Genomic DNA, 22609 nt, shown 5'->3' with positions numbered 1-22609 from the left:
TTTACATGCTGGTGAACAGAAGCCTCTATAGCTCAAAGGCCTGTAAAGCGATGGCCCCCTTTTACTGTGCTCCCTCACACTCCTAGACCTCACAGAGTTCTCCTCCTTCACGCCTGAGGTAGAGGAATCTCACAGAAGTCACATATCACAGGGCTGGTGTGAATACTTCCATTTTCCTGTTATTCCAGGACAAATAAATTTGGAAAGGGAGATCTCTCTCCATTAACCTGCCACCCATCTTGAACCAGGACCTTCCAATTTAGTTGGCAGTTTTCCAGAGATACTTTGGAAACTATTTTTAGCTGAGCAGGACATATGACTTGACACATACACAGCATCGGACAAAGCCTCTTGAAATATTAAATTAGATGAATGAGAATTTAAAAAAAAACAACAAAGTAATAAAATATAGTTTGAAAACCAATTACTGCATTTGAAATCAATACAAAAGGGGGAAAAAAAAGAAAAGAAAAAACAAAGGAGAAACAATAGCATGCTTTTTAAGTACTTTTTTTGGTTTAGTTTCAAGATGCTTCGAGCACCAGTCAGGTAGAACATCAGTATATCAGACTAATTGTGAAAACAACAAGGATGGCTGTCAGAGCCCAGGTTTTATTCTGCTCTACGCCAAAACCCCTCACACAAAGCCTCCACTTCTACATTCCCTTTCTTACTGAGGATCCCACTGAGTGGAAAAGCATTTCTAGACATTTCTTGCAATCCCTAGCCTTGATAATTTAACCATATCATTTATATCATGCAGCTGAAACACCAAGGCCCCATTCATACAAAGCAAACTGAATGGTTCTGGACCTATAGTCACTTCTCAATTTCTGTTGAAATTAATATTCGGTTCGTATTTTCAGAAATATATATTAAAAGTAAATTCATAATAAATATCAGGCAGAGTTTATTGCCAAGTCTTGGACATCAGCCAGAACAGAAAAGCCAGAAAAGAAACTCCATCCTGGTGGTCCAGATAGATTAGGACCCAGCCCAACTGCAGCTCACTGGGTTTAGTGGTTCCTTTTATAGTCCAATTTTTGAATATAATTACTCTTTCTGTGTTCATGCATGTGTAAGCATACATACAGACAAGAAAGTTTCCTTTCTAAAAGAAAGTTTTAGTTTTTCTTCAATTTACATAGAAAATATACTAATGGTAAGACATACATAATTTGAGGAAAAATATGTCCAGTTGTTTAGTTATTGCTCTCAGTGAGAGTAACCACAGAGACAGTGTAGGTTTCAGTATGTGGCTTGAAGTACACCAACGTGTTAATTTTGGTGGATAGCTAAACAGTGCTCCTGCTGGGCTTTCCAAATTCTTAAAAAATTAGGTGTGTTAGTCCCCACATTATGCCATACTAAACAGAGGGATTATACAGTTCAGAAGAGGACAAGTACTCAGGTGCAGTTTGCAGTTCACAAAGCCCAGGGAAGACAAACGCCAGAGCACACATCATTTGGCACCTCTGAACAAAGAATCTTTCTGGTACAAAACTGGCAGAGGAGGTAGAGAAGACAAGGATCTTATCTAGGCCCTTATACCACAAGTGCAAAGAAGAAGCTGACGCTCTCTGCAAGAGAGGCCATAAAGGTGTTGTTTTCCCTGTTTTTTCATATTTACGAAGTTCTAAAGGAATTTTTTTTTGCATTCACTAAAATGGATGCACAGAAGGAGCTCTCAGGGCATTGCAAGTCATAAAAGCTGGTTTCCAGCTTGGAAGCACGTTTCACAGTATGGCATCTTATTATTTTCTTGATCCTCTGTATTCTACATAATTTAATCATGAAAAAGACACTAATGACAAACTCTGGAGAGAAAGACATTTGTTAGATTCTCACCTAAATAACACGTAAGATTGTCATGCCATGAGGTTCATCTGCCTAAAAGCAAAGATGATTTTTACATAATCTTATTTAAGATTTAGCTTTCTTCTCTCACAGATTTTAATTTTTTGGATGTTTTGCGGTTTTTTAATTGTCCTCACAACTAAAAAATTTACAAAATAAAATGAAACCACAGCTCGTTGTGTATTATTTGGAAGTCACAGTGAGCATCCCCATGACAACAAACAAAAGATGAGAATAAGGAAAGGCATAGCTGAAGGCGGCAAGATATTGAAGAAAAGCTAACGTAGGACAAGGATACAAAGGGTAGGGACAGATGGCCAGGGTCTGTGCAAGAAATCTATGACAAAGGGAGAAGCAGGAAGGCTTGGATACAGAGGTGGTAACACAGCTGAAAATAACTGTAATAAGAGAAGGAAAGACAATCAGCAAGGATAAAGGAATCTGAGGAAGGATGTATACAGATGATACAATACTTAACTGAAAGGTAAGGGCAAATGGCAGATGACAGCTGACAGGTTATAGGGCAATAAGAGAAAAAGCAGAATTTGCAAGCGTTGTGTATGTATGATAGCAGAGGATGACATCTGGACAAATACGGTAACTTACCTTCCCACTCACCAGTTGTAGAAAAGCCTGATTGCAAAGAACAATAGTAGCAGATGGAATATTTCAATCTTTGGAGCAACCTTGGGACATTTTTCAAGGGAATTGGCAAACAATTTCTCAAGGGACATTAACCACTCAGAGAAATGTGACTCCTGCCAATAGCAGTGAGACTGATCCAGTGAAAAAGATATTGTCTCTCCTCTATGTCTCTTGAAAGAGGTGACTGGTCTGACACATGAACAACTTTGTGCCACAAGTGTAAGTGACCAGGTATGGAAAAGAAGTACAGAAAGCTTCACGTCTCCAGTCTATCTGACTGCTCTGAATCAGCATATGATTAAGCAAGATGCAAGAAAGTGGCAAAAATATAATTTAGGGGAAAACTGCTCAAAGAATGAGGGGAGACTAAATAATTAAAAATTAAGAAGTTAAAAAGATTCTTCACAAGAGCATTTTCAGTGTTTTCAAAACACACTGGGAGCCTGCAAGAAGACGGTTTAATGAAGAAAGTAACTAACACCTATAAAACAGGAGATTTGGGGAACAGTTTCTTTAATTTTACAGACCAGTGTGGTCAATTAAGTGACCACTGGCCTAGCTTAGACATTAATGCAATCCAAAGTCCCCCAAAGGGATGATTTTTCCTACTCTGCAAAGGCTTCACAATGTTTAGCCATACATTTGTGCAGCAGTTTGTGTGTGGAAAGTGCTATGTGCTGATGATAACCATCAGTTCCATCACAGGCCTTGGGGTCTGCTTTGTATCAAAGGATACAGATTAGACATACACACATAATTTATAATATAGTATGAACACATTAATACCAGGGTTCCACTTCAGCAAGTCAGTCCTGTACATCTGGAAAAGGAACATTAACCCCAACACATAACAGCAGCAGTTTCAGTTCTATTCCTTCTCAAAACTTGCCTGATAGACTTTTATTCTAGAATAAAAAGCGATTTTTTTTTTCTCCAGCCCAAGTTTTTGTTGGTTCTATGCCTTCTGGTTCCTAGTTCTTAACCACTCTAACCACCAGTATCCCACCAAACATGTAGCTTGTCTCACTAGCATATTAAAATATCTACAAACCTCGTGTAAGCCATGCAAACACATACCCTGAGTATGTTCAGTGGACAAGAATCAAACCAAGATCTCATATGTTAACCACCAAGAGCACTCACAGCTGTTAGCCCACTGTCATTATGGTCTTAAAGAGAAATATCATACATTTGGTTTTCTTTCAGCCAAAACACTCAACCAGAAATGGTATTAAAAACTACCACTATAGTGAGCATCACTCACTGTGGCACTACAAAAGAATAAGAACATCCATTTTTTAATTGTTTGTAACTTGCAAAGTTATTTACTTTAGGTTTGAAGCTCACTGTGCTTTGTTTCAGGCTAAAGGCAAGGCTAGTTTTCTTTTGGCTTATACAAAAGCAGTTCAAGAGTTTTAGGGTGATATTTGCAGTAGGTATTTCTTTTCTACATTAAAACTAACCCACTACTAAAAAACTTAAATAGAATTGACAGACAGCATGGAGAGAAAGTACTTCAAAGCATTCCTCTAGATTCTAAAGACAGATAACAAAAAATTGAAGCCAAAAAGCAGCCTAATAAAATATAGAGAGCAAAAATGCAAAGATCAACAGCCAAAGAACAACCTGGAAATATTGAAAACAGACCGGTTGGGTTAGAAGAAAGGCACAGAACATTGCAAAAAGAAACCACTCAGCAATTACTGTTGACTAAAACAATAAAACTTTCAAGAGGAAGAAAAGTTCCAAAGGGTAACAGATTGAAGTGCAGAACTGCTTTCTAAAGTACTGCTTTCTAAGTAAGCATATAGCTACTTCTTTTACATACATGGTCACAAATACGTACTTCCAAGGGCCTCCAAATAGACATAAGCAAACTTTTCAGTCAGCTAGTTGTGGTCACAGCAGAGTAGAGAGCTCCACCATGGCCTGCAATACTGCAGCTTCCGCTCTGCTCTCAGGATGCAGCGCACCACCCGTGAAATGTCATTTCTCCATATAACCCATCCAGTGAACTGCACTACAGCAGGAGCAGCTACCAGGTCCACTGGGACTTTAATCAGGGATGCGATGTACCCTTAGTGAGGCACAGATAGCAAACATACACTTGTTAGGTAAATACAATTATAAGATCTATTTTTTTCTTTTAATGTTTGTGAAAGGAAGAGAAAAGCTGCATGTAAGGTCTTACCCCAAGTCACTCGAAGTTATTTCAGCAATATGAAGTAGTGATTTGTGTTTGCTGGGACTTAGAAGGAGCAACTAGGAAACTGAAATAGTTCTGGAAATACAGGTGAGAACAAGAGTAGAGATCAAAGCAATTTGGAATAAGAATTTGAACTCAGAGACTGAAAAATAAACAAGATTTTTTTCAGTAAGAGAACACCATAAAATGGATGAAAAACAGACTGTAGAAAAAGAGAAGAGTTAGGGCCCACCATATTTCTGTATTCATAAGAACTTTTTTTCTTAAATACTGCATTATAGGTATACTGGAAAAATGTTCAATCCCAGAACGCTCTTCTCTTTACGTATACTACAAATTTTACCACATAAAGATTACCTCATTTTAAATGAAATCTTTGAAAGAGTCAATTCAATAACTTGGGAGAAAGTAGGAAATAAACGTAACTTTCTGGAGAAAAAGGAGACCCATAACACATTATATTTGCTATTCAAAATGAAAGGCTGGTGCACTGGTTTTTTAAAGTGAATAATACCTGTTCCAAAATATCATACTGCTAATCCTGCCAGTGTGCAAGTTCTGTCTTTTTAATGAAGTACTGAAGAGGTAACGAGTGGGTATTTTTTTGGTTTAGGACTGTAGCTTATGTCAGTGATTAAAAAAAGTATCAGACACACATACTAAATAAATGAAGGGGTTTTCAGGGAACTAACTGAATAAGTATGAGACTCTCCATATAATTGTCCTTACAACTAAGCACTACAAAGATTCTCAAAAAATAATAATTCCAAAGTTAGAACTTTGCACTCATAAGCAGTATTTATGTGTTTTCCTTGAGTATTCATGTGGGTAATACTGACTTACTTGCCCCTCCCACAAACACAATCAATTTTGTACTCCAAGAATAAATTTAGTCCTATAACCCTGATTTACTTAGCACGCTAACACATAAGAGTGAGACTGAAGTATCACATGGTAAATTAGGCATGGCTCTATTCTCAGGTCATGTTGAACACGAGATGAGTCATTTTTCTTTTTGTTAAATAAAATAGAACGTGGGTTATCTAGAAGAAAATAAGTGAGGAATTCCCCCTCTGCTGGAACCTTCATCCATCTGGGTACAAGCTTTATATTGCTAGTTTCAATTATTTTAAAGATTATTCCTATGTAGTAAACCCCTTTACATTAAAGGAAGTTTTTAATTCAATTGCTTTCCATCTTTTTAGATTTGCCATAATAATTAAGCTAAAGTTTACTAAGAGAAGTCTTGTCATGAGCTTTTGTTTTTGCTTCATTCATTTGCAACATCATTTGATAAGTACTAGTTATGCAACAGAAAAAAAACACCCCAGGACAACCTCCTTAATAGAAAAAGGTGAAAGAAACAGTTGTGCAGGCTGAATAAAAGAACTGAATTTCTGTGGCTGCTTTCAGAGTTGGCATAATTGGCACAACCTGAGGGACAGATGGTTGTCTACTCAGAAACAGATACCAAGTATGCCCCAATCAACCTCAAAAAACCCACCCCAAAACAACAGAAAAACAGCTGAAACACCTTATTCTCCAACATTGTTTCACAAATGCAAGTAGTCTAATAAGGAAAGCTGAAAGAGCTTCGAAAGACATTCACACGACTGACAGAGCTATAGAAAATTTGAATACCTGGACATGAAGGACATGCTTGTTACTGCATATTAGTGTATTTACTAAACCCAGAATGTCCAAGGTGATAGTTAACAGGTCTGTTCAAGGCAAAAAGAACATTGAAAAATATTTTCCCTTAAAAAGAAAGGGAGAGAAAGAAGAAAAGTTTTAATTTTTCCCTAAAGGGCTTTTAAAGATTGCTACCCTAAGCAGCTGGGCTATACACTGACAATGCCTTCAGGGACTAAATACAGACAGTCCCAAGATAAAACACATTATTCATCTGATATTCCCTGAGCTCAAGTCCTGCTTAAATACTACAAAAAACAAATCAAACTTTATTCCACAGACTCTTAAAAATGCCCAAATTCTACACTGAGATATTATCAGTAAAATAAAAAGCGTCAGTAAAATACATCTATCAAATTTCAGAGTTTTGACAGCAGTCTTACAAATTCACTCCTGCCAATTTCATCATTTTTAAGTAATGCTCAGACAGATAACCAAGTAATCAGCAATTCCTGATACACAGAACAGTCTTTGATAGAATTACCATGTGTTCAAAAATAACGAGCTGTTTGGCTGTTATAAGGAAGACCTTTCCTCTAAAGTCTCCCTGTTCAAAATAACTTCACACATTTTGGTTTTATACTCTGGTTTTTTTCTAATTTTTTTTTTTAATTCCTTTCAAACGAAGAAAATGCTATGAATGTAGACTTCTATAATTGCATGCTGGTAGTTTATTTCTGCATGCGCGCTAATTTTCTAAAATAAAATATGCTTTATTAATTGAAGTACAAGATTTTAAGGTGAAAGTCAAAGTTGAAATTAAATAGGATTATGACTGTGTCCATCAAATCCAGCTTTGAAAGTAGTATTGCCTCTGCCCTATCCCTAGGCTGGAAGCTCCTGGCCTTATAGCAGAGGCAAACTTCCAGACAGCACAGAACACCTAACCCTTTAAACTTCCTTGGGATACTGGGTTTCTGTTGACATGCTGAACTGTCACTCACACCTGCCATGCCCACTGTGGGGCACAGGGAGACATTCAGGGCTGAATCTGTGCCAGCTCTGACCGGGCTTCTGGGGGTGCAAGCCCCGTGTTTACTCCCAGTTTCTTTTCATTTCAGATTAACAATTTCATTGCAATGTCAGGGACTAAGTCAGCAGCCAGTATGCAAGCCTCTTTGAAAAGGTAAACTGTGAGATGATATCACCCAAAACAGAAAACACTGTTTGAAAAACCTGTTGTTCTTTTCTCCATTATATCAGGAGGAATATATAATATACACTAGTGGGGGATGGTAATGATATATCCTTTTTAATATAATAGGAATCTTCTTCAAACCTATTTTATAAACTTTAGAGTTCCTACAGAGGCAGCGTTTTTTAAAAAAAATTGTTCTTAAATCATGCCAATTTTACCTCATGCTCATCCAGAAGGAAGGAAAGGGAAATCTACACAGTTGCCATCAATCTAGTTACATATGAACAGCTAGTAAAAGGAAAAGCATGAAATTCAACTAATGAACACCAAATTATGAAGTTGCTTAATTCTAACAGAAGCCTCCAGAGCACTGTATTTTTAGAAGTCTGCCATGACAGCAGTAACTAAGCATAGTCTCCAGGGCTTTGTAGCATGCCATAAAACATAATTCCAGAAGGCTCTAATAAGTTACAGCATTAGAAGAGTATTCTCTGCTGGACATTTTAGGACTTACTAAATTCAGAATCATTTCAAGGCATCACCATTTTTCACGTGCAAGATGCAAAGAGGTTAACAAAAACCCTGGACTGTTCAAATAAAATGTTATTAGCATTTTCCAGGAGACTAATCCAGGGAACAAGCTTTACAGGATCAACAAACAAACCAGCACAGATAAAATCAAGGTATTTGCAATGTTTAAATGATGCAAATTCTCAGCCTCTTGTTTTAAAGGGAGCTCTTCACTGCTCCAGCTCCCTCTGGATGGTATGATGTTAACTAGTCATACCATACCAGCTTTGCAGTGGGCCTTTTCTTTACGAGTCTAGTCCTTTAGTTCAAATGAAGTGTACAGGTGAGTGAAAGCCTGCAGCAGGGAGGGGTCACTAATTGCCTCTGTTGAGAGAGTCATTACTATGCAAGAGAAAAAAAACAAGTGAGGTAAAATTAAATGGAATCACCCAGCACACTGGGGCTGCAGACTATCAAAATGGCCAGGCTGACCCAAGGAAGAATAACTAAATAAATAAAGAGAAAGCTAAATGATATGTCCTCAAATAAGAGGGAAAAAGGGAGGCCCAGCATGGATATGGGAAGACTGCTCTAACAGCTTAGTCAACACATTGGGATCCTGCCTATGTATTAACAGAATGTTAAGGGTTGGAAGGACCTTTAAAGATCATCTGCCATGGGCAGGGATGCCTCCCACTAGACCAGGTTGCTCAAGGCTTTATAACGGGCGTTAAAAGAGAGACATCTTTAGCAATTAGACTTTTGTTTTTCCTGGAAAGGGACAATCTATTATATTTTCTTCAACCTAGCAAAATTAAATTGTAAGCATACATATGTCTAAATCAACGAATGAGAAAAACGCCTAAATAAATAATTCCTAACACAAGTCACAGGCATTAGTTGCAAAAGTTCTGATGCACTTCTCTGGTTTTAGAGGACAATTCTTTTAACTACACCACCTACTCCCTTATCATTAATAAAATATATACAAAAAGATAGCGCTAAGCTTTTCTAAAAGGTATTTCAGTAAAGCTTAAAATCATGATAAACCTTAAGACGCTTTATGCCTGCAAGTCCTTTATTTTCGATAAATGAAAAAAGTTGTTTAAAAACACACTGAATACTGCATTACTACAGCTTTTCAACTGATCATAATGTGAAAATCTTACATCCAAAAAAATAACCTGTTCTATCAAAAGCATGAGGTCATGGATTCTAAAGGTGTTGCACATGCACCTGTAAGAATAGCTCATCACTTCTATAAGGCAAAAAACCCCCAGTGAGATCCTGAGTTCAGAACCATCAGAGGCTGAAAATTGCAATAGAGACCTGAGGTATGCAAGGAGCTTTGGTAAGGGCTGATGGTGTACCATCTGCTGAGGTACAAAGCAATGCCAAAAGCTTGCTTCACAACAATAGGGCCTGCAGGCACTCCCCGCTGATTCAAAGCGGCAGCCAGGGCACATCTTGTCCAGCAACTTCAGCAACGTCACCCAACTCCAAGCACCATCAGGCTTGTTACTCTTCACTGAACATGACATCTCCACGGATTTGTACCTCCGTTCAGGGTTGCTTTTAGCCAGCCACCACTGAGCATTTGTACCTACATGCAGTCCAGAAGCAATCAAACTGTGTGGAAATACCCCAACAACTGAGTGAATCAACTGGATTAAGAAAGAGGCTGCTCAGACTGAAACAGTTTGGGCAGCAGAAGTTTCCTGAACTTCAATCAGTGGTCTCAATCAGGCTCTGTTTAACAACTTCCCATGCAGTAACCCAGTCACAGTATTTAAGGAGGAAAAATACACCTAAAAGGATAGAAATAAACCCAAGCTGTATCTTGAAAGAACTTTCTGATAGTTAAAACTCAAAATTTTCTGTGTGCATTCTAAACAAACATTGTTCTTTCCTTTTAGTTATGTTGTCAAATATCTTCAGGATGATTCAAGCCACATTACTCACAATATGGTTATTTTTTTCCATTAACTATTTTCAAACAATGTGCATTCCTAACATAAGCATTTCCTAATATAGCATTGCCTCAGGTTGTTTTTTTACCAAAATAAATCCTTTTGCTTTTCATATTTCAATGCTCATAAGTACAATCAATTTGATACATATGAAGTCACTTTATTTCAACATGTTGGTTTTTCGGTAGGGTTTTTTGTTTTGTTTTGTTTTAAACTAGCTGCCAAATGAGAGTTAGGATGTATTGACTTCTAAATACTTCCCTTGGCTCAATATATGAGTCATGGGAAGTGAAAATCCCTCCTCTTACCAACCCTAGGGCAGGGATTTAAGGAATGAAACATCAACTAATCCTTTTTATCTTAATTAACACTGGCCCAATGCAATGCTTGGTGGGAGAACAAAAATTGCCAGAAACTCTCAAATCTCTGTTGCTCGTGAGTATTTTGATGCAAGCACAGGAAACAGCACAAAAAGTCCATCCTGTATCCTGCTCGCAAAGATTCTGTTCAATCTTTTTTGCAGTGCAACATGACACCATCCTGCTCTCAATTGGAACAGCAGCTCTAATACTGTTTGCTGTTAAATTTTCCCTTGCAAAGCCTAAGAATACAAAAGATTAACCCCCGAGGGAAGCAACACCAGGAGAAATAAGGTGAGACAAACAACAATAACACAGTGAAATGAACGGGTTTGAACTGAACAGTGAAATGAACTGTTACAACATCAGACGGAGGAAAGGAAGCAAACTGGTTGTTTCCCCAAGCTATTGGACTACAGTACTCCCAGTACTCTCAATAGTTACACTAACAACCACAATATCTTTGAAGTACTTGGTATTTCAGGTCCCTATCTGCTAAAAGTACTACATTATGCTATGGCAATCCTCTATAACCTTATGGTTCCAACATATATGCCTGTCATACTGAATGCCAGACACTCTCCAATGTCACCAAGGACCATTGAAATTGCTTCTGCCTCCCTTAGGCCCTGCCGTGTCAGTACTAAACCTGCCCTGTGCAACTCCAGCTGAGATGCCCTCTGTCACACTGGCTATGGCAGACAATGTGCTGCAGAGATGGGACACTCCTCATGGCTTCTGAGGATCGTGGTCTGCAGACTCATCAGCCCTTGTGAGACAAAGGCTCACTGTTACTAGTTACTTCAATTAATGCTTAATTGAAGCCACTACAAAGCAAAATGCAAACCAGCATTAAATCACCTAAAACAGTTGCAAGTGTTTTACCCAAGACACAAATGAAAAAATGAAAGAAAATCTAAGCTGAATCTGTTTATACTAAGGCTACATCAGAAAGGTTTCTCTTTTCCTCACTCATTGATAGGCCATTTCCTACCTGATAACACTGTTGTCAAGTTTTTGGCTGCATATGTCTTCTCCTCTTTAGCAGGCAACATATCCCTCACATTCATGTCCCTTCTGCGACAACACATACAGCAGAACAACACAAAACCCCAAATACGCAAGGGAGCTAATTGTATGAAACACATTAGCAGCTCTTGCCCAAGATTGAACATGGCTGTCATTATCCAGTCTCCTCATTTTATGCAGGCTACACAATCAACAAAAAGCAGTGGAATCACCAATAAATGATGATCTTTCTGTTCCATGGTGTAAGTCAAGGTGGTGTTGTTAGTTTAATAAAAACCCGAAGCATCCGATATTGTTATGCCAAGAATAAAATCTCATTTTATCTAACTATAACTGATCACAGGTTATTCAAAGCTTCAGAATACAACAGGAAAATACTGATAAAGAATAAAACCATATCCTTTTCTTATTAAAGGAAAAAACTCGCAACCTAAGCACCCTGCCAGTAAAGCTTCCACAGTTCTCTGGACAGGTGAGGTTCCACTAAAAATTTCTTCACTTATAAACATTGTTAAAACAGTATTTCTCAGTCCACACCCTTGCTATGGTTTCACCATCTCATAGCTGTACCCATCTAACTAAATGCAACTTCCACATGCAAACAAACCAAATGTGTGTATAAACCCATCCAACTACAATGCAACTTCCAACTTCTTTCACTTTTTCAGTGGTCCCCTTCACAGCTGCATAAGCATAACCAAGAGATGAAGAACAAGCATCTGGCAGAAGGCATAAACCTTTAAAAGCAGCCATGTCACTGCAAAATAAATCAATACAAACTCCACAGGCACCTACTTAGCAATTCTCTTACTCTGTGAGCTACTGGAGAAAACAGCAGCAGAAGCATCTGCTGTCCTTGCTTTTGGAAGAAGTCCAAACAGTAAGTCTGGGTTAGAGGGCAGCACCAAGATCCTAAACCTAATTAGATCAGCACAAGTTTGCCACATATATAAGTTCAGGGATTAGTGCCCCTCTCCAAACACCTGCCCCCACAAAAGCAAGCTGAAAGATGGGGTCAGGGAGGTGAGCTGTCAAGAAACTTTAGCATTATTTTTAATTGTCATATCGCTGCACAAAGGGATCACACTAATGATGTCATATATCCTTATAGAAAAAAAATCTAGGGTATACCAGAAGCCCTGTGAAGTGCAACTTCAAACATCTGGGCAAAACTGGCTTGCTCTTCATCATGAATACTGAGTCAGACTTCTTTGCTACTGAGTAAATTGGGGTGTGGCTTATTAATCACTAAAAAATCTGAAACAAAAGAACTCTTTCAAGAACAGTTCCCAAACCAGCCTCCCCACAATCACAAGTTCTGTAAGATACAGAATGTTATGAGCAACTTGTCTAGAACATGCTGAAGTACCAATGTATGCAGGCAAAAGGTCCTGTAGCAGGCCCAACCTGTCAAACCTAAGCCTCAGCGATATGAATTAATAGAAGGATTTGCATCACGGAGAAGATTGTTCTGTTCCTCCAAATTATTTTCAAATGTCTTAGTTCAGCATTAGGGATCACTCCTTTCCCTTCACTATTTACCCTCAGCAAACAAAGATATTGTCTCCTGCTAGAAAGCATTAACTGCAGTATGAACTGAACTGCTGGATTTTTTAACATGCTTTAAGTAAGGCAGCTTGATTCTGGCTTTTAACTGCTAAAGAAGGAGACCAACTCACACAGTTACCAATCAATCTGGACAAGACACAGAAACAAAGCATATTTCTCAGCATGCCAAAAGCTGTATACAGGAATGATCAAAGGCAACATGCAACAGAAATGGTAAAACAGCTGACTTTTTTCTTCTGCTTTACATGTTCTGACAGGAAGTTTTGTGATACTCGGTGACTGGGTTTAGAAACCCTTAAGAAAATCTGTATGTGTTCACATCAAGAAGACTACAAACACCAAAACAGCTAATTTGAACTCACAGACAGAATTTGTTATCATCTTGTAAAAATGTTCAGAGAGCTATTCATTGAAAATGCCACCTTTCCATTGTGTCAGCAGGAAAGTTATGTTCAGCTAGTAAAAATGCTTTTCCCTGAAATGCTGAAACATTTCAAGTCTCATCAGAAAAGCGAGGTAATGAATAGAAGTACTTTACAAGACTCATAACGTGGTCTAAAGAGAGCTCTTATACCAATAAACCCACATGCAAGGAGCAGGACTTGGTTTGCAAATGAGGGTCTGGTAAAAAATATTTCTTTTTAATAGTTTTATGTTGCAAAACTGTTCATATCAGCATGGTTTACTTCCTACACAGAAATAATCATAAAATGATGTTACAATACAGTAACTACATGCTTATTATAATTCCACAATAATAGATGGTTTTGTGTTTAATAATGTAAAAGTACATTTAAAGCAGTACAGCATATTTTTGTAGATAAAGCCAGGATATTTATGGTGGAACACATTAGCTGGATTCTGCAAGACATTCATCAGGGTATGCTAGAGACCTGCTTGACCAATTATCTTTGAAATTCATGATGGGACTAGGCCCAAGGGCAAAGAGAACCAACCAACTCCTTCATTCAGCTACTTGAGTATAATATGGAGTATGAGCAACAACAGAAAATTCACAAGAGCAAATCATTTGCACTGAACAAGACAGTGGCACCAGACCCTTTGGTGAACAGAGACAGAATTCTGGCATGTATTTGTTCAATTGCTCAGGTGGCATTTATGTTCTGGCAGAGTAAACAGCCTGATCTAAAACTTTCATGAATATACTAGTAAGTTGAGTAACTTTGCTAGAAAATTCAGTTCCAAGTCAGTGCAGAGTTAAACTAATCTCTTGTTTCAGACAGATGAAACTTCACTGGAGTAAGAATCAGTGCATTGTTACTACCAGTTCATAAAAATTAATTTAAGCTCAGTAGTGCCAGATTAAGTCCATCCTTGAAAACAGTGCAACTATATCCAGTTAAATCAAACTCCTTTTTCAATTCAAGCTGGGGAAAAACACTTTTTTTTTTTTAAATTATCTTGATATAATTGTATAAATATAATGAAGTAGCTGAAGTTGACAACACTGCACATAAGAAGGCAATGATGATACCAGAGCTATGACTGAAGAAAATAAAGTCTGTAAAAATGTTCAGATGCTACCAATAATTTTGCATTAATTCAAATGATTTTTTGATGAAAGACTATAATGCTAAATAAGCACGGGAAAACTTGGCAGTGTTGTGGTGCAATCACACATGGTCTCATAAATCTATTTTGTTGATCTTGTTATCGTATACTCCCGTTGCAAATAAACTGAAAAACACATGCTTTCCCACTCCCATTAGAAGAAGCAAGAAAGACAGTTCCTAAGAAGTAGTTAAGAACCAGACCAATAGAACAGCAATGCTGTAACAAAAGACTGCCTTGCTCTTCTGCAGAAGAGCCTATCCTTCCCCTCTACTCCACCCTGGTGAGGCTGCATCAGGAGTGCTCTGCCCAATTCAGGAAAGACAAGCAATTACTGGATAGGATCAACAGAGGGCTATGGAGATGATGAGGGGACTGGAGCACTATTCTTACAAGGAAAGGCTGAGGGAGCTGGGCCTGTGCATCTGGAGATGACTGTGAGGGTGGGTGTCTACAGGATGGAGCAAGACTCTTTTCAGTGGTGCCCAGTGAGAAGACAAGAGTCAACAGGCACAAATAGGAAGTTCCATGTAAGTAAGAGGAAAAACTTCTTTCCTTCGAGGGTGTCAGAGCACTGGAACAGGCTGCCCAGAGACGCTGTGGAGTCTCCTCTTATAACCTGGATGTGATCATGTGCAACCTGCTCCAGCAGGGAATTGGACTAGATGGTCTCCAGAGGTCCCTTCCAACCTCAGCCATTCTTTGATTCTGTGATTCATGACCAATTTGCTCTTCTTTCCTACTAAAAGTAGAGTATGGGATTACAGAAGTGCTCACAAATTAAGCCATAGATAAAGCAGAGAGGAAAGCACAATGGCCATAATGAGAAACCACTGCCACATTTACTCAGGTTATGCATTTCAGCACTCATGACTTTTACATTATTACCACAGGATGGCCTACATTATGTAAGAGACACAAAACCATACACTACCTAAATATTTTGAGTCCTTAAATGACACTTTGCATCATGAATAACATACGTCCAGCACCAAGTAGATAAAAAGTGTTCTCAAGCTCCAACAAGAACTTCCAACATTTTTCTCATGTGACAGTAAGATAATGAGAACATCCTACCATGTGTGACAGATAATTCCTATAGTAAAAATCTCTGTGTGTGGGCATGTACATTTGTACACAAGAGATACAAACAAGAATGATCAGGGGGCATAAGAAAAGCAAACCCATTCAGATAAAGAAGTATTTTTCATAAAATAAATTTACCTGAGACTCCAACTCCTCTAATTTACGCTTCCTGGCATGAAGAGCTTTACTTGGAAAAGCCCAGAAATAATTGGAAGTTCCAATTCTATCAGTGTCCACCATGCCATCGTCAACTAGGCTTTGCAGAATCTCCTTCACTGACATCGAGGCTAACAAAAGCAAAAATATCAAATTAGAACTGCATAGCATCTGAACTATGGAGAATTATGAATACATAACCCACCATCTATAATCACCTGTATGAATATTTTACTCTAATATTAGTCAGCTAGCTAGAAGATTTCAAGAGGACACCCATCATGCCAGAAGCTTCCCTTGAAAGCATGAATCTCTTTGAAATCAGCAGTTTGTTCCTAAAGACTGCTATTCTGCACATCTGCTAACAGTTATTTGCAAAACACCACTCATGAGTATCATACAACATACATGCATAGCACAGTACAATACCATAACAAACCCATGAGAGGTACTTCAGTTGTCCTGCAATCTTAATTTTAATATGGATTAATTTACAATTTCTTGATTAGGAGTGTAATTACATTTCACTTTGTAATGCTTATCAAAGCATTTAATAGCAGCAGAGGTACTAAAGCCATGTGTCTACAGACTCAGGAGGGACAGATTGTACTCTTGATTTTGTTCCAATACAGAACCTCACCTGCAGTTACAAGGACCCAAAGTGTTTCTGAACATAATTGATCATTTTTTAGCAAATCTGTGGTATAAGTCACCATTTTAAAAAATGATGCCTGTTAACAAAGCAAAATCGTTATATTATCCTCAAGTGTTGAAGATATAAAGACTTTTGAGCTCATTTATGGGTTTTGGTATTTGATGTTCAATTTCTAGTCTAAAAGGGATCCCAGATCAAAATCTATGTTTTGGAAGCCAAAGGTTGGATGCCAGGACGGGGCCTTTCCACAGGCTAGTCATTTTTCTTTTCAGAGTAACTGGGGCTTGTGTTGTGTGGCTAAATGCCTTCATATGCAGAGGCTGGATGAATTTGGATTATTCAAAGATGTTAATGGTTTTAGAAACTCTACAGTTGATTTTTAAATATTAAATTCTACTGCTTGTATTTACCACAAATTACAACTGAATATACACATTTGCAAACCAATCAAGACAGCACCACATCTCTTCAGAAGCCCATGAGTGCTGTTAGCTGCTGACACAATTGAAAAACTCAGCTTTGTGATATTTACGTCTGCAGTTCTTTCAGCAAGTTCATTTACTCTTGCAATGCCACCAAGACATGCCAGTCAAGGACAGTGGTAACTACATGAACATTCTGCTTTGCCCCCCTTTTGTCAATGAACATAGAAGGAAGAAGAATGAGGAACATATAAAACAATTCAACAGCATAAGATAAATCCTCTTGGACCTAATCCTAAACCAATGGATCTCATCAGGAAGGCTTTCATTGAAAAGAAAAACTCCTTCCATCTACAGCTGTCCAGACATTTTTGGAGGGGAACAGCTCAACAGAACACTGTTGGTGTATGTTTGGACTAGCATTTTAAAATATTTATGATGTAATAGACAGATCTTTAAAACCCAAGTGCATATAATGATTTCATACACTGAAAGTCACTGCAAGTCAGGCAACTTAGAGCCTAGGAAAGCCCTCATCCCATGTCACTTTTAACACTACAGCCCTGCCATTGACCAGTCTCCCATTCTAGATATTTTTTCCATTATTACAACCACAAGCCTAAAATTGTAGCCAGGAAAATTTACGCTACTTGACCTGCCCCAAAAATGATTAATGGTTCAAGAGAAATAACTTTTATAAACACTTACTAATCCCTTTTTCTTTTGGAGCAATCTTCTCTATATCCTTCAACTGGAACACATCTTTCTGTGCAAAACATGAAAGACAATTTAGTTCCAAATGACAGCATCATCTAAGCCTGAGTGTTTCTTATACTAAATCAATGCCAACAAAAGCAAGTAGAAAATACACTGTATGTTTTGGTTTTGCTAGGGAAATGGGCTGCATATTCCTCAACAGAACTGGAATGTTCTTGAGAATTAAATAATAAGAAAAATACTATCATTGTAACAAGCCCTGTTCTTTCCTTTGGTACTGTAAAGTCACCATATTTTGCCTAGTTAGACCATAAAGCCCTTAGGGCACACAGAGCCCAGGTCAGATTGCCAGCACCAGATGCACCACATTGCTCAAGTACTCGGGTCACAGTACTTTTTTTAATAGGTGAAACACGGTGGATAACATATGCCACCAATACCACTGAAGCTCTGCTTTTGTATCTCCAGGTCTCTTCCCCCCAAGGACCACTTCTAGGTCTGCTCTCAACTTTTCTAACACGCAGATTTTTTTTCCTTCTCCCCTAAAATGCAGTGAGCTACCTCCTAATCTCCTACTGTCCCTCTTATGGTAACAGACTCAAAAAGAGACAATGTGCATAGGTAGCACATAAAGATTTTAACACATCTGTGCATGTTCATGCCTTGGCTCCACCAGGAGATGATCCACCTGATTAGAAGATAAATGAAGGAAACTTCGTGCCTGTAATTTATTAATTGATGATACAGGGCATCAGTGAAATCCATACTGGGATACAGAGTTCATCTGCATTAAGCTCCTTTCAGGACATGTTTTCCCACCAATGTAAATGCAGGATAATTACAAGTTACTTACTGTTTCAAAAAAGATCTCCATCATGCGAGCTCTCTTCTCCTCAAAGCTCAGACCTTTTTTCTTGGACTAGAACAACGAAAAGAAAAAAAAATTCAGCTATTTGAATAATTAACAGCTGCTCAGAATTCAAATCTATTTACCTCTAAGTTATAGTCTCCATCCTTTAAAATACCTTACCACTAACCCCAGGCTTTCTTTGCAAACTACTTCTTCTTGGTCACTACACCAAGCTCATCCACCTGCAATCTATTAAATGGAGAAACCTACCTTCTAAGTTTGGAACTGACCTTTCACACAATCCAATCCAGCTCCATATTCAAGGTTTCTTGACAAATACCAATCCCAAAGTGTGTATTTATACCAAACGCACGCAAATGTTTAACAGTCCTTAGAAAAGAAGGAATATCTTTTGAAGTTTTTTTAATAATTGTTTTCTAGCTTTTAATATACACACAGTACTGTGAGATGCAGGCCGTTAAGATTTTTTTTAGGAGATAAAGAGCATTTTGAGGTATATATTTCTTCAAATGTCCTACCAAACTTTATAATCTCAAGGTCATATTTTAAAAGCTTTGCTTCGTTTATTTCTTATCTCTGCAGTTGTGTGACCAAGCAGTAAATAACATAGGTTGAACTTGAAGCAAAAGGCAGAAATGGCTACTCACAAACTGCTACCACCAATACCAAACTGAGAAATAGTCTCCTCTGATGATTTTCAGAAATGGTATTTTGACATGCCCCTTGTAAAATTAGGATATAAAATATTTCACAGAGAATTGGAGTTTTATTAATAGCATTTAGCATAGTCCACAACAACTTGAAAGCAACTGCCATAATGTGAATCCAAAAAGTTTCCCCTTGCCCCACTCCCTACTTCACAAGCTGTGTGTGGCTACAAGAAATTGAAAGAGGGATAGAAAGAACACCAGAGGTTGCTGGCAAAAAAAGGTCTCGTTTAAAAAAAGCCAAAAGACATATATATTATCACCCTTGAGTCAATGGAAGTGGGCATTCTAATAACATGATGCTTTGAGAAAGACATGGTTATGTTTCCAAGTGTCAACAGAAGGGAGTCAATACCATTTCTACTTTTAACAGCTGCTTCCTTCTTAAATAAATCACATGATAGGGCAGCACAACATTTAAAACGTGCACCAAGAGCAAACCGGCCAGACTGACTTAATTTTAAAAAATAAATGTAGCTTATGAAGCTACAATAACAGAGACAGGAAGAGAAGCAATTCAATACTATATTTAACAAAAGCACCACTACTTTTTTTTTTTTAAGTCTCCTCCCTTCTGCTTTAGCCAGTGATGCCCGATGCCAGCACTGATGTCACAACTGTCTCCTACGATGTCACTACATTGCAGGATTAAAGCCTGGAGTCGCCACATACATGCGAGTAGGAGCATGAACGGAAAGCAGACTGATTAACTTCCATCTCCCTGCCTTCCCAAAGAGCCCTGACACCGTCAGCAGCCAGAGGAATAAAACCTGTACGTGCATGACGTGAATCGAAGCGGCCTTTCTGAAAGCACGTGCTCGGGCGCCAAGTTTCACATCCGCGCTCCAACAAACAGAGCGAAGCAACCAATCAAAGCGCGCTCCAAATAAATGTTATTAACTTTCACCTCGATTTCTCCCTCCTACGCGGCTGGCAGGTGCTCCCCACCACAAATACAGACCGCACCAGGCGCGTCCCCTTAGCCGTCGCTGACGCTACCGCAGGCAGAGGCGGGTGTGCGGTGCTGTGAGCGCCACTCGAGCACACCTGCGATACACGCTCTGCCCGCTCCCACCTCCCCACAGCCGCAGCCAGAGGCTCAGCCTGCTCACACCTGGGCCCCCGGGTCCCAAGGGGATCAGCGGGCGCCGCGCCCACCCCGAGCCTCTGTCACGGGGCTATGGCTACTGCTCCAGCTGCCGCCTGACTCTCCATCGCCCTTCAACAGGCCAAAGGCACAGCCCACGCCGTGCTGACGCTGCGCCCCCCGACCCGGCGCCGTGGGAGCTTATCGGGAGCCGCGGTGCCTGCCCGGAGCCGGTGCCCCGCTCCCCTCAGCGGCCGCCGGGGCGGAGGGACAGCGGGGCGCGGGCGCCCGTCACACGCCCCCTGCCGCGGCCCCGAGTGGCAGTCCCCATGGGTGCGGCTCCCTCAGCAGCCGCCGCAGCCTCAGCGACCGCCCGGCCCGGGCGCGGTTGCGGCAGTGGCCGAGGAGCGCGGGAGGAGGAGGGCGGGCGGCCCCGCTTACCATGGCGGGGTTTGATTTCGGCGCCGCCGGGCGGGAAGAGGCCGTGGGTAGGCCGCGTGCGCAGCGCCGCCTGCCGCCCGCCCCTCGCTCCCGGCTGTCCCGGGGCGCCGAGCCGCGGGAGGCAGGCAGGGGGGCGGGCGGCCGTGAGGCGGCCGTCACAGGGCAGTTGTACAACACACATCGTTTTAAGGCCACTCCTAAAGTGCCCGTGTTTTATCTTCTTTTTTTCTTTTTTTTTTTTACCAGCTGGATGGCGCCATAGAATAAAACCGAGGGGACAAAAAGAACGCGGTAACGGTGGTCTGAAACGACGTGTGTTGTACAGCTGGCCTGTCACAGGAACCGCAGGACATGGAGAAATAAAACCCTTGCTGACCGTGAAAGTGAAGGGCCTGGGCACATCTGGTGTTGCATGTAACAGTTGTTCATTGAGATGATGACTGTTCTAGCGGCTTTAATTACTTGCATCTTGTTTTAATTATCATTTGTGTTGTAAATCACTTTCTTTCAGCTACAGGATTTATGGGAAATTGCAACAGCAGTGGGTTGATATCTGCCATACTAATTGTAGAGTTTAAGTAAATAAAAACATGCAAGCTGAGATGTTCAGGCAGTCTCTGTGAAGATTTTCTATGCCTTTTGCAAGGTGCCCCGGTCCCTGAAACCTGAGGTTCTTTTCCATGCAGACCTGACCCATGATCCTGTTCCTCGTTGTGTGCACCAGTGTATCGCTAAAAACGAAATGCAAGTTAGAAAGAATGTTATTAATACAAAGCTTAAGGTTCATACAAAACACAAAGCTGCTTGTTTTTTCACTCTCTCTTGTGCAGCACATTTTCAACTCACTAGCTTGCAATGAAATCTGTTGGTACGCCTCCTCATATGCTGTGAGGGCTCATATTCTGTCTCCTTGCTTTTCCCTTCCTTTGGCCAGCCCCTAAAGTATGTCCCCACGCTCCCTGTGACAGTTCTTTTCCTCCTGTCACACTCACCTCTGCTGCCCGAGGGCGTGGGCCCCTTCCTGTTCCTTCACAGCCTGAAATAAAACTGAGCTCTGCTCTAATTTTTAACTGCTGCCAAACAAATGGTTACTGCAACATTTTTTGCCGTGTGGGTTTTCTCCAAGTGACACATGTGAGTAGCAGAGTGGGTGTCAGAGCTGAACATGCTGAACATGCAGAAGAGGAGGAGGAGAGGGAGGAGGGGTTTTCATAGGGTCATTCACTCTGAAGTGGGCTTGGGGCATGTACCTCGTGTATTGTGATCAGCATGTGTGAGACAGTAATGCTCCCATCTCCCCATTACACCTGAAAGTAGACTGTCAGCAAACACCTGGGTCACTCCCCCAGGTAGAGCCAGTACATGGCTGGAGCGCACACATGGAACCACAGCTGGAAGGCATTCCTTGTTTCAGCAGTGGTCGCAGCAACCAAGACAGCCCATTCGTCTCTGAAACACTGGTCATGCTCTCAGGCGATGGTGGGTATCGGCAGGTTTTCTCTGTCCATGCCCCCTGGGGACAGCCACTCTCAGCTACCCTGACTGCACTGGCAGCTCTGAAGCTTTTTCATGGCCACATTACTGGGTCGAATTTGCTCTGTAATTAGAGATTTCCTAACACCTCCCACGTTTTGCAGTACTAGCTCAAAAGTAATTAGTTGAAAGACCATGGGGTGAAAGAAGTCTCAAACAGAAGGAGAACACACAGTAGTATCTCATGCTGTGTCATTTGAGAGTGGTTTTCTGTTACTGGGTAAAGTGGAATGAATGATTCCTAAAATATATAAAAGTCTGACATTTTTAATTGGCTTTAGAATGGCTAAATGTGGTATTTCACAAAACTGCTAGTCATATGCTATGATTCTAAAAACAAGACAATGGATGGAAACACTGTGGGAAGTGGACTCATAACTGTACCTT

The 22609-nt window shown here is 40.0% G+C and overlaps 1 protein-coding gene across 4 annotated transcripts in view; it reads right to left on the bottom strand.

Moving 5' to 3' along the window:
* The window catches only part of MND1 (meiotic nuclear divisions 1), a 57624-nt gene extending 36839 nt beyond the window's left edge, over positions 1–20785 (bottom strand). For 2 of the 4 annotated variants that reach the window (XM_017805770.1, XM_017805768.1), the window contains exons 1-4: positions 20690–20785; positions 18437–18502; positions 17575–17632; positions 15772–15920 (exon numbers count right to left, since the gene is read on the bottom strand). In XM_017805770.1, the coding sequence (XP_017661259.1) occupies positions 15772–15920; positions 17575–17632; positions 18437–18502; positions 20690–20692 (276 nt within the window). In that variant the 5' untranslated portion in view covers positions 20693–20785. Of the gene's footprint in view, positions 1–15771; positions 15921–17574; positions 17633–18436; positions 18503–18723; positions 18782–20275; positions 20477–20689 lie in introns of those variants that run through there. The other 2 variants (XM_017805771.1, XM_017805772.1) reach the window with 2 other exon arrangements.
* Between the last annotated feature and the right edge of the window lie 1824 nt (positions 20786–22609).

The sequence above is a fragment of the Lepidothrix coronata genome, unplaced genomic scaffold (genome assembly GCF_001604755.1).
Source record: "Lepidothrix coronata isolate B3197 unplaced genomic scaffold, Lepidothrix_coronata-1.0 Scaffold13, whole genome shotgun sequence".
NCBI lineage: Eukaryota > Metazoa > Chordata > Aves > Passeriformes > Pipridae > Lepidothrix > Lepidothrix coronata.
This window is presented reverse-complemented; position numbering and strand designations above follow the sequence as displayed.